The sequence below is a fragment of the Mastigoproctus giganteus genome, chromosome 8 (genome assembly GCF_048544385.1).
Source record: "Mastigoproctus giganteus isolate SK-2022 chromosome 8, ASM4854438v1, whole genome shotgun sequence".
Classification (NCBI taxonomy): Eukaryota; Metazoa; Arthropoda; class Arachnida; order Uropygi; family Thelyphonidae; genus Mastigoproctus; species Mastigoproctus giganteus.
The window spans coordinates 42,710,985-42,723,107 of NC_143582.1; the positions used below are offsets into that span (position 1 = coordinate 42,710,985).

The 12,123-nt window shown below is 37.8% G+C and overlaps 1 protein-coding gene across 1 annotated transcript in view; it reads left to right on the forward strand.

The window, feature by feature from the left end:
• Nucleotides 1-4,407: 4,407 nt before the first annotated feature.
• The window catches only part of LOC150081487 (pre-mRNA-splicing factor RBM22), a 115,424-nt gene continuing 107,708 nt past the window's right edge, over nucleotides 4,408-12,123 (forward strand). The window contains exons 1-2 of the mRNA XM_090379322.1: nucleotides 4,408-4,534; nucleotides 8,318-8,371. Coding sequence (XP_090235448.1) covers nucleotides 4,481-4,534; nucleotides 8,318-8,371 — 108 coding nt within the window. The 5' untranslated portion in view covers nucleotides 4,408-4,480. The remainder of the gene's footprint in view (nucleotides 4,535-8,317; nucleotides 8,372-12,123) is intronic.

The following is a 12,123-nucleotide window of genomic DNA, read 5'->3' on the forward strand; positions in this document are numbered from 1 at the left end:
TCCTGTCAACAAGCACAGACCAGGCTGAAAAATTTCTACCCCTTGAGCCTTGCACAATCTCTTCAGTGCCGCATTGACATGGCTGTCATCATTTTCTCCCTTCCTATCGTGTCTGGGCAGAATTGCAGACACTTTTACATTCGACTTTTTTTCAACATTGATCTGTACTTGTTCAGTAAATCTGCAGATTTTTTACCCTTAATGTCATTAGGTCCAACGTGTACAAAAATATCATCTTTTGTGCCCTTAAAAGATGATATTTGCTTTACAACGTAACCAACCTTTGCACCTGGCAGACATACCCTGGTCCTGTTCCACCTATCCTTCTTGCATAGTATATTCCCCTCTGCCTGACAATATTATTATATATTGTAATTAGCCATATGGTGCAAGAAAGCCTCTGCACCAGCCAAAAAAAAATCTGAGTTACTCCTGAGAGAGAGAGAGAGAGAGAGAGAGAGAGAGAGAGAGAGAGAGAGAGAGAGAGAGAGAGAGAGAGAGAGAAGAATGATGAAGTCAGCCCAGGACCCTGGATGTGCCAAGCCCATATTCACTAGAGGTGACTCTATATACTCTGGGAGAGTCACTAACAGTAACTAGTTCCTTTGGGACCAACGCATTCTGCCTTGGAAATTGCCTCTGTGTTGTCTGATGCACAGGAGACAGGAGTGAGCTCTGTCGTTGAGTTGGGCAGCTGAGAGAGTAGTAGTAGTAGTAGTAGTGGCATGTGTTGCAAGAAAGCAAGTGTATGAGCTTATGCAGCATCAGCCAAAAAAAAAAAAAAAATCACACTATTCTCTCCAAATGTCCAGTTCCTCTTTAAATTTATTTAACCTACCAACTTCCACAACGACAGATGGAAGTTTGTTTCAGCAGTTTACCACCCGCTGTCTAAAGGCACATTTCAGCAAATCTATTCTACATCTGTCTTTTCTTAATTTGAATTTATGCCCCCTTAGGTTCGTAATCTGAACAAGTGGAAGGATCCAATTAGAATTCAGCGTGCTCAACCCATTCAAGGCCTTATACACCTTAATCAGATCACCGCGCAGGTGCCTGGTCTCCAGCCACTGCAATTTGCAGAACTTAAGCCTCTCTTGGTAAGAGGATCCCTTCAATCCCCTCACCAATCTTGTTGCCCTTCTCTGTACCCGCTCAAGTAAATCTACATCCTTCCTAAAATGAGGCCTCCAGACCTGTACGCAGTACTCAAGGCGTGGCCTGACCATTGCCTTATACAGAGGGACAATCACCTCCTTTTACCTGCTAGCAAAATTCCTATGTAGCATTGACAAAACCCCATGACCTGCCCTGTCAGCCTGTCTGCATTGTCAGAAAACTTCCTATCTGACTGCACAATTACTCCCAGGACTTTTTCATTTTCTACCACCTTAAGTATAGAATCACACAGTTGGTACGTTTCTCTGGGGTTCCTTCTACCCATGTGCAGTACTTTGCATTTGTCAAGGTTAAACTTCAGTTGCCACTTCTTAGTCCATCTTCCCAAATTATCTAGATCCTGTTGCAGTAGCACACTGCCATTACTGTCATTAACAACCCTGCCAACCTTTGTATCATCTGCAAACTTCGACACTAAGCCTGATATCATTGAAAAATAAACAAAACAACAGAGGACCCAACACCGAACCCTCTGGGACTCCACTAATAACATTTGTCCACGAAGAGCAGCACCCATTAATTACCACCCTCTGTCTTCTCCCACTCAACCATCCTTTTGTCCATTGTAGCAACTTACCCTTAATACCATTCTGCTCCAATTTGTGCAGCAGTCTTCCATGTGCAACGGTATAATAGGCCTTTCTAAGATCCAAATATATTTTATCAAAGTTTTCCTTTGCATCCAGTTCCTTTGTGACTATATCATAGTATCCTATCAAATTAGTCAGACAAGACTTTCCCTTAACAATCCCATTCTGTGTCCGAGCTATAACTGAAGTTTTGTCTAGATGATCCTGCAATGCTTCTTTAACCAGTGACTCCATTAATTGCCTTTGAACAAAAGTTAAACTAACTGGTCTGTAATTACCTGTATGTCTCTCTTTGATCCTCCGTTGTGGAATTGGGTCACATTTGCACATCACAGTCCATGGGGTCCTCCCCTGAGTCCAAGGATGCTCTCATAATTATGGCTAAGGGTTTGTTTATGTGCCCTTCATATTAATTTCTTCGAGGGCACCTCAAGCTCCTATAGACGCCAATCAGAACGGTGATTTGGCCCCTAATATCTTGACACTCTAGACAAGACTGCAGCAATAATTCAGACACAGCATGGGTTTGTTAAGGGAAAGTCTTGTCTGACAAATTTGATTGGTTATTATGATGTGGTCACAAAGGAACTGGATGCAAAAAATAATTTTGATATCATATACTTGTATTTCAGGAAAGCTTTTGACACTGTTGCGCATGGAAGACTACTGTACAAATTGGAGCAGAATGGTATTAAGGGTAAGTTGCTACAATGGATAAAAGGATGGTTAAGTGGGAGAAGACAGAGGGTGGTAATCAATGGGTGCTGCTCTTCGTGGACTAATGTTATTAGTGGAGTCCCACAGGGTTCGGTGTTGGGTCCACTGTTGTTTTGTATATTTATCAATGATATTGATGAAGGTATATCAGGCTTAATGTCGAAGTTTGCAGATGACACGAAGGTTGGCAGGGTTGTTAATGACAGTAATGGCAGTGTGCTACTGCAACAGGATCTAGATAATTTGGGCAGATGGGCTAAGAAGTGGCAACTGAAGTTTAACCTTGACAAATGCAAAGTACTGCATATGGGTAGAAGTAACCCCAGAGAAACGTACCAACTGTGTGGTACCACACGTAAGGTGGTAGAAAATGAAAAAGACCTGGGAGTAATTGTGCAGTCAGATATGAAGTTTTCTGAGCAATGTAGACAGGCTGCTAGGGCAGGTCATGGGGTTTTGTCAATGATATATAGGAATTTTGCTAGCAGGGAAAAGGAGGTGATTGTCCCTCTGTATAAGGCAATGGTCAGGCCACGCCTTGAGTACTGCGTACAGGTCTGGAGGCCTCATTTTAGGAAGGATGTAGATTTGCTTGAGCGTGTACAGAGAAGAGCAACACGATTGGTGAGGGGAATGAAGGGATCCTCTTACCAAGAGAGGCTTAAGTTCTGCAAATTGCAGTGGCTGGAGACTAGGCACCTGCGCGGTGATCTGATTGAGGTCTATAAGGCCTTGAATGGATTGAGCACGCTGAATTCTGATGGGATCCTCCCACTTGTTCAGAATACGAACCTACGGGGACATAAGTTCAAATTAAGAAAGGATAGATGTAGAATAGATGTGCGGAAATTTGCCTTTAGCCAGCGGGTGGTTAATTGCTGGAACAAACTTCCATCTGTCGTTGTGGAAGTTGATAGGTTAAATAAATTTAAGGAGGAACTGGACAGGCAATTGGAGGATATGGTGTGATTTTTTTTTTTTTTTTTTTTTTTGGCTGATGCTGCATAAGCTCCTACACTTGCTTTCTTGCATCAAGTGCCACTACTACTACTACTACTACTACTACTACTACTACTACCTAGCACACACAAAGGCATCCTCCTTATCTTGATCATGTCCTGTTTTAGAAAGGTCGGCAAATATTTCACAGTTTGTACATTTTTGAGACTGTGATGGTTTGGAGAATCGTCCCCTTCGTTTCTCTCCCGAGTCACAGCACTCTCAGTTGTCTGTGATCTTTGTGTCGCAGGTCTAATCTGGGCCTTGATTTTCGTTTAAATGCAATTTAATTAACAATGAAATTGAATAAGATTAAGAAAAATTTTGATTAATTGATAATACTATAATAAGCCAACAGATTCCTAATACAGTGTATCGTATTACGCTATCTAGTTTTACTTTATATTTTACGCTATCAATTTGATATTATAAACTTTATACCTTACGCTAAATTAAGCCAAAGGACAATTCTGGAAGAGTTCTCTCCATAATTGATGTTTTATACGAATTCAAATTTTATTACTTTCTCTCATTTGTGTTTCAACTCTGTAAGACTACTAGCTGTGATGTCCAAAAGCTGATGTGTGAATGCAATAAGGCTTTTTTAATTGAGATCATATTTATATACATTTCCACATAGGAGTGGTATATTCAGGACTGCAGTAGTACACGCGTGTGAACTGACCGTGTTCGAACGAATCACGACTAAATGCGTGAAAACCAAACTGGTTGGCTAATTGTGAATTCCCCTGGCTTATATGGTGTACTGTAGTAAAATTATGTGATTCGAGCCACTGTTGGCTATTTGTAGGCTTCATTTAACGTGTAATTACAAATTGTTCCGTTCGGTGAAATTTTGGTTTTCTAGTGAGTAATAATAACGATCATGTTTTGTACTGCTTCTCAAGTTCTGTATGTGTGCTGTAATTGACATAGTTGTAGTGTTTAGCGTGGATTCATTGATCATATTTGCAAGCAACAAATAGAAGAGAATCATGGCTACTTCGAAAGGCAGCAACACATATAATCGTTTAAACTGGGAAGATGCGGTAAACATTTCTGTCTGGACATGTTTTAGATAAAAAGTGTTTAGTTGTGTTTCTGAATTGGTTTTATCGTATCACAAACGCCGCTGAAGAAAATGACACACGAATGACTTGTTTACTGTACAGTGTTTTGTATTTACATTTAATTTCATGTAATTGAAATTAAATTGAATGTATATAGAAAACACTATACAATAATTGAGCCGTACGTGTTATTTCTATTTCCGTTTGTGACACGGCGTTTTAATTATCTGATAATGATAACTAATAAAATGTTATTAGAAGATGTGCATGTTGACTAACGCTTGTCTTGTATCTCACCATCAGAATTTATAACAATTTGTTGTTACTAAAAATTGTGCCCAGAATGTCAGTCTGTTACGTTATTTTGCGAATGTCGCCCGCCATTCGCAAAATAACCCGGACACCGTAATCACATGGTTATTTTATTAATCTATTAAGTTGGGTGTATATATATTAAGGCTTAATAGCTCAATTGATACTCACGAAAGTTGTCTGTCTTAACTTCACCCAAACATTGCCCACTGACTTGCATTGTACCGAAAGGTTAGTTTTAATCAAATAATAAACATAAAATTACACAAGCTCTTTTTTTTAAGTTTAATAAAAAATAAATAATGAAATCTAAGAAACTAGGAAAACTGTAACTCTAGTAAACTAATTTAATGTAGAAAGTAATTAAAAAAATAATAATAAAGCAAGTGAAAAATGCTTTAAGATAGACTTCAGTCAGTAGTATAAAAGAAACTGGAGGTGGCTTTATAATTGATTGTTTAGAAATGACCCTCTCTTTCTTGGGTTGGGTTATGTTTGGTATGCAAGGCCAAAGTATGCAATTTTGTTTAGCTTTTAATGGCTTTTTGGGCCACTGTAAAACTTGGCTTATGAGAGGTAGATAACCATTTTAATTTTGTGCCTGTGGTCTTGTTGCATTGCTGACATAATAAGGATTGTTACATATAACATTTACTACTCAATAACCTCAGCAAAAAATAACAACCAATATTAGCAAAGGGTACTCTTGTGTGATTATCTTAAGTTAGTAGTTGCCAGTCTTTAGTACTCAGAAAACAAAGGACTTAAATCAGCAGCTATGAGCAGTAATACAGGAAGACAAATGATACTGAAACTGAAGAATAGAGATGATGTACTTATAAATAGCAGAGAAGGCATAATTCAAATTGCAGAAGACTATAGAGAATTATACAAGGAAAGAGGAAATGATGCCAGCAGTGGGGAAGACAGATCACAAATTAGTAACACACGACATGCCCGATATCCTTCCTGATGAGGTAGAACATGCGTTGAAGAATCAGAATGCCCCAAGGGAAGATGAAGTTACTGTAGAATTGTTAAAATTGAGAGAAAGAGACATGAAACAGAAGCTGCACAAAATGCATGACACAGAAGCAAGACTGCACAAAATGCATTAGAAAAGGTGACGCCTAAGGAGTGGAATAATGCAATCATAGTTTTGCTGCATAAGAAAGGAGATAAATCAGAAATTGGAAATTATAGACAAATTAGTTTGTTATCCCACATCTACAAGTTGTTCACAAGGGTCATTACTAACAGATTAGAAAGAATACTTGATGAGAATCAACCGAAAGAGCAATCTGGCTTTAGGACAGGATCCTGAACTATGGATCACCTTCACGTAATATCACAGCTAATGGAGAAAGCAAATGAATATAAAACACCATTATGCCTGGCATTTGTGGATTATGAAAAGGCATTTGACTCCATACAGCATGAGGCAATGTTTCGGACACTGGAAAGACAAGGTATAGATACCCCACATAGTATGATTTTGAAGAAAATATATGAGAGTGCTACCTCCTTTATTAGACTAGACAAAGACAGTAGGAAATTTCAAATCGAGAAAGGAGTTCGACAAGGAGACACAATATCTTCGAAGCTGTTTACTGTTGCCCTTGAGGAAGCTTTCAGAAGATTTAGACAGGTCGCAGAAAGGAGTCAATGTGAATGGAGAGTATCTAAACCATTTATGATTTGCAGATGACATTGTGATCATAAGCCACGATCCCAAAGAATTTGAGAAAAATTTTAATCAGTTATGCAAATTTAGTAAGGATTTCGGATTTAAAATGAATATGGCTAAAACAAAAGTAATGATGAACAAGTATGCCACAGAAAGGGATATAATCATTGAAGGAGCAGTAATTGAAAAGGTGGATTCATATACTTATCTGGGACAAGTCATTAGCTGTAATAATGATAAATGGCTAGAAGTCAAGAGAAGAATAAATTTTGGATGGATAGCATTCAGGAAATATAGTCACATACTGAAGAGCAATATCCCAATTTGTCTGAAACATAAAATAATGAACCAGTGTATACTCCCCACCATGACTTATGGAAGTGAAACTTGGGCACTCACCAAAAGAATGTAAGAAAACTACACAGCAAAGAATGGAACAAATTGTATTAAGAATCAGCCTGTTAAATAAGAAGAGAAACACATGGATTAGGCAGCAAACTCAAAACATTCTTATCAAAACTAAAGAACTAAAATGGGCTTGGGCAGGACACATAGATCGAAGACATGATAACAGATGGACTAAGAAAATATCAGAATGGTACCCAAGAGGAGCTAGAAGAAAACCTGGAAGACAATGACGTAGATGGACAGATGAAATTCACAAGTTTGTGAGTAGTAAATGGATGTCCATTGCACAAAACAGAAGGAACTGGAAAGTTGCTGGGGAGGCCTTCATCCTGCAGTGGGTTGAAAATGGCTGATGATGAGTACTCTGGCTGCATTCTTATATCTCTTCACTCATTTCTGAATAGTGAGTATTCTGGATCTGAAATTGAATTCTGAATTTCGTTTTCTATGTTTTGCCCATTGGTAGGTAGGTAGTTAGGTGTGTGTGTGTGTGTGTGTGTCCTTTTGATTCCCATTTTTTTTTTTCAGAGTTATTTTGTGCTATAAAACCACTGTTTTTCTTCATTTGGAGCTCATATTGTCTTTCAAGAGGTTTAAGAAATCTCCTTTAAATGGAATTAAATGACTTGGTTTTGCCAAAATCCTAATTTTTTTCTGGATAATTTGTGGATTATCCATGAAATCGGTTACCTTGGAAAATTAATTTCCTGACCTTCCCACTTAATCGGGAGTCTACTGTACTATGCCCTAGAATTTTCTCAAACTACACTTTCTCAGAAAAGTGTTTGCCAGCTTATAGGTGTCACCTGACTTTATAGAGGACACCATGATCACTGCATTGAACAACCATAATGTACTGTGTGTTTATGAGAAGAGAAAAGATTACACTAGTTCTCCCATTTCAAAGGAATTGCTGCTAGTCATCTTTATAGTTTAAGTGGGGAGGGCAAGGGTTATGTTGGTGAGCCAACTGTTGAGTAGTCAAGCTAATTTGCTATAAATTAATGCCTTTATATCATTAGATGGTATTCAGTATTAGTATTGGAAATTAAGAAAGGCTTATACAGCATCAGTCAAAAAAAAAAAACTTCAATTACCCATTCCATCCATTAATTTGACCAAACTTTGCTTAACTTTATTCAAACCACACAACTCCACAATGCTAGGTGGAAGTGCATTCAAATTTCTGCAGATCCATTTGGAACCATCCTTTTTTTAATTTAAATTTACTCCCTTGTGTGTTTGTAATTAGTGATTTGTTTTCCTATATCACTGATAACAAACAAGAATAAAATGCCAGTTTGTTCTTTATATTATATTATTGCTCTTGTAACTGAAGTTATCTTTTTTTATAGGAATTTCCAATCCTTTGCCAGACATGCCTTGGTGATAATCCATATATCAGAATGGTAAGATTGTTTAGAGATAATGTGCTCAATTTTTATGTCGTAATAAACGGTGCTGGATTAAGGCATAGGCTAGCAGGGCCCTTGTCTGGGGTGCCATTCTTTAAGGGGTGCCAAATTTTACAAATCATGAAAAATATATACAGAGTGTTTCAGAAGTGATGGTCAATAATTTAAAGGTGAACTGTACAGATTACAATATGCAAAAAAGCCTAGTAAACACAGATCCTTAAGTGAATCGTTTTCGAGATATTACACATTTCCATTTGGGATCCACCACTGACTTGTTTGTTTAGGTTAGGTTATGCTTATTCTCTTCCTTTCCCCTCTTTCTCTCCCTTTCCAATGTCTGAGGATAATACTTGTCAAAGGATAATCAACATGGAAAGAGGTTACAGCAATGAAGAGTATGTGGACATGCATACTCTTTGTGTATAGTAAAGCCAACGACAGTGCACTCGAGGCTGCATGTTTGTACCAAGAAGCATTTCCCCGCCGAAGGCAGCTCAACAGGCACGCATTCATCAGGGTACATGAATGCCTTAGAGAACATGGAGTATGAGCAGGTAGGCCCAGTAGCATGGCACCTGATGTTGAGGAAAGGGTGTTAGAAAGAATAGAACAAAATCCAGGAATGAATTTTGACAAGGAGGGTTGCTCTACAAGAACGTGTACTGGATCATAGTGTGTGGTAAATTTTACATCGCCAATTACTGTACCTCTGCCATATCCAGAGTTTACAAGGTCTCAGTGATACAGACTACCCTCCCAGAGTGCTCACATAGTCAGTGGTGGAACTTAACAGAAAATGTGCATTATCTCAAAAACGGTTCATTTGCCGCCCGATGTTCACTGGGACTTTTTTGCTTATTTTAGTTTGTACTTTTCACTTTTAAATTATTGACCATCAGTTTTGAAAATTTTTGAGACACTGTATATATCTTTAGTAAAGGGGGCAGCAAAAATACCTTGGTCCAGCACTGGTAATAAAATTTAAAATCCTGCATCTTTAGGGATTGAGAGTTGCAGGCTTTTAAATGTTTCCAGATTATATCTAGTGGTTGAGCAGTACTGGAGAATCACATTTTAATGAATATTAAGTGCTAACAAATGAATGCATTTACATCTGTAAACATTTATAATGACTAAAGGGTGGTGCTAGTTCTGTAATATTGATCTTAAATTCATGCCTAACAGAAAATATCAATGAAATGTGCTTCATAAAAAAAATATTTTTGCATTGAAGGATAAAAAAATTAACTCTTCTTAAGAAATAATTAAACTACTGTGCAAATTATAATGTTAGTGTGTTTATGTATTCTCAGAAGATACAATTGAAATAAAACTTATTTGAAAGATAATCTGTGGCTTTATTAAATGCTTTGAATCAATCAGAAGTATTATTGTATAATTTGGTATATGATTTTACAAGTTATTTCTAAAATTTTCTACAAAATGGCTACATTGCCATCTTCATTAAGATTGGTTTTCCTAACAGCACTAATAAATTATCTTGTTTTTGAGTAATTGCTAAGTAGTATGTTTAAATCTAATCCAATTCAGTATTTAGTAATCCCTCCTTTGGCCTTAATGACTGCTTTGACACAATTTGGCATGCTTTTTATGTATTTGGAAATTAGTTTTGGCAGATGATCACCAACTTGAATGATTCTTTCAATCAGCATTCTTGTATTTGTGCGTTATGAAGCTCTGGGGCTCACATGTGGTGAGTATGAGCTTGGCACACCCAGGGTCCTGAGCTGGATATCATCATGCTTCTCTTTCTTGATGATTCCTTTCTACTTTTGACACACACACACACACACACACACACTCTCTCTCTCTCTCTCTCTCTCTCTCTCTCTCTCTCTCTCTCTCTCTCTCTCTCTCTCTCTCTCTCTCTCTCTCTCTCTCTCTCTCTCAGGGTAACTCGGGATTTATTTTTTTTGGCTTGTGCAGCATAAGCCTCGGTTTCCTTGCACCATATAGCTAATAATAATAATAAATAATAACTTCTTTTTTTTGAGTAGTTCCCAGATTCCCTCTATAGGGTTAAGATCTGAACTGCTGCCAGGTCAGGGAAGAACCTCCATCCCGATGGAATTAAAAAAAAAAATTTTCAGTGGTCTTTGCTCAATGGCATGGAGCCCCGTCATGCATAAAGACAGTTTCCATCTGGATACCACTCTCAAATTTGGGGTAAAAGCCGCGTTTCTATGAGAGATTTGTACTGTTCTTGATTCATCATCTCTGTGACTTTATAAAGATGGCCTGGTCCTTTTGCAGATATCACACTACATATCATCACTTTTTCATATTTTACTGTTATGATACATTCTGTCATCAAATTCTTCTCCAGGTCGCTGTTGAATATATTTGGTTCTGTCTTCTAAAATCTTTATTATAGATTCATTTGAAAAGCAAACATGTTCCCAATCTTCAGAAGTCCAATTTTGAAACTCTTTAGCCCATTTTAGACGTTTTTCTTTCGTTACAAATGTAAGCCTTGGCTTCTTCCGTGGTCAGTATGCTCGAAAACCTGCACTGAGGAGGCGGCACCTTACTGTTGATGAGAATATACCCACACTTCTCATTTCCATAGAAGTTATCTGTCGAGAGTTCATTTTCCGATTATTTCGACACATTTTCACAATGCAGCTATCATCTTGAGGTGAAGTAATCCTCTTCTTCCTACATTGACCTTTTATATTTGGTGTGATATTTTGCCCTAACTTCGGCAATTTTTTTATATTATTCAGACTGTTGTGAAACAGACAATTTCTTAGCAATTTCAGATTGTGTAAGTTCAGAATTCTTCAATAACAACTCTATCTGTCCTTTTTTTCTTGGTCAGATAGCTTTCCCATTTTAAGTAAATAAATTACAGCAGACCTAATAAACTACAATACCTTTCAATCCTTAATATTCCCTTTCCGATGGAAGCACACTTGTCTATTGCAACGATAAATGCATTAGGAATAATGTCACACACTTTAAAAGATGCCAGAAAAAGCAAAACATTGAAGCAGGCCTAACATGCAAAGCTTAGGAAACTGACTTCTGGACATAACTGCTACCTGGTGGCATAAATTTGAACTTTAAAATAATAAATATCATGCTAAAAGTTTGTTAAGGTTTTATACTTTAGCATTAGCAGAGGCGTACGATGCAAGAAAGCAAGCTTATGCAGCATCAGCCAAAAAAAAAACGCTCCCATTTGTTCCAAATACCTGTCCAGCTCAGCCTTAAATTTATTTAGGCTATGAACTTCCACAACAAAAGAAGTCTCTAACACCAATCAACCACCCGCTGGCTAAAGGCAAACTTCCACACATCTATCCTACAACTGCCTTTCCTCAATTTGAATTTATGCCCTCTCAGGTGATTATTCTGAGCAAGTGGAAAAATCCTATTACAGTGTCTGGAGACTAGGCACCTTGTAGGTGCCTAGTCTCCAGACACTGTAATCTGCAAAAGCCTTTCTTCGTAAGAGCAACTCTTTGTTCCATTCACTAATCTTGTTCCCTTCTCTGTACTCTTTCCAACAGCTCTACATCCTTCTTAAAATGAGGCCTCCACACCTGTATACAGTACTCAAGGTGTGGCCCGACCATTGCCTTATACAAGGGGATAATCACCTCCTTATCCCTGCAAAAAAAATTCCTGTATATCATTGACAAGACACCATGAGCTACTCTTGCAGACCGTCTACACTGCTCAGAAAACTTCATATTTGCCTGCACAATTAAAAGGAC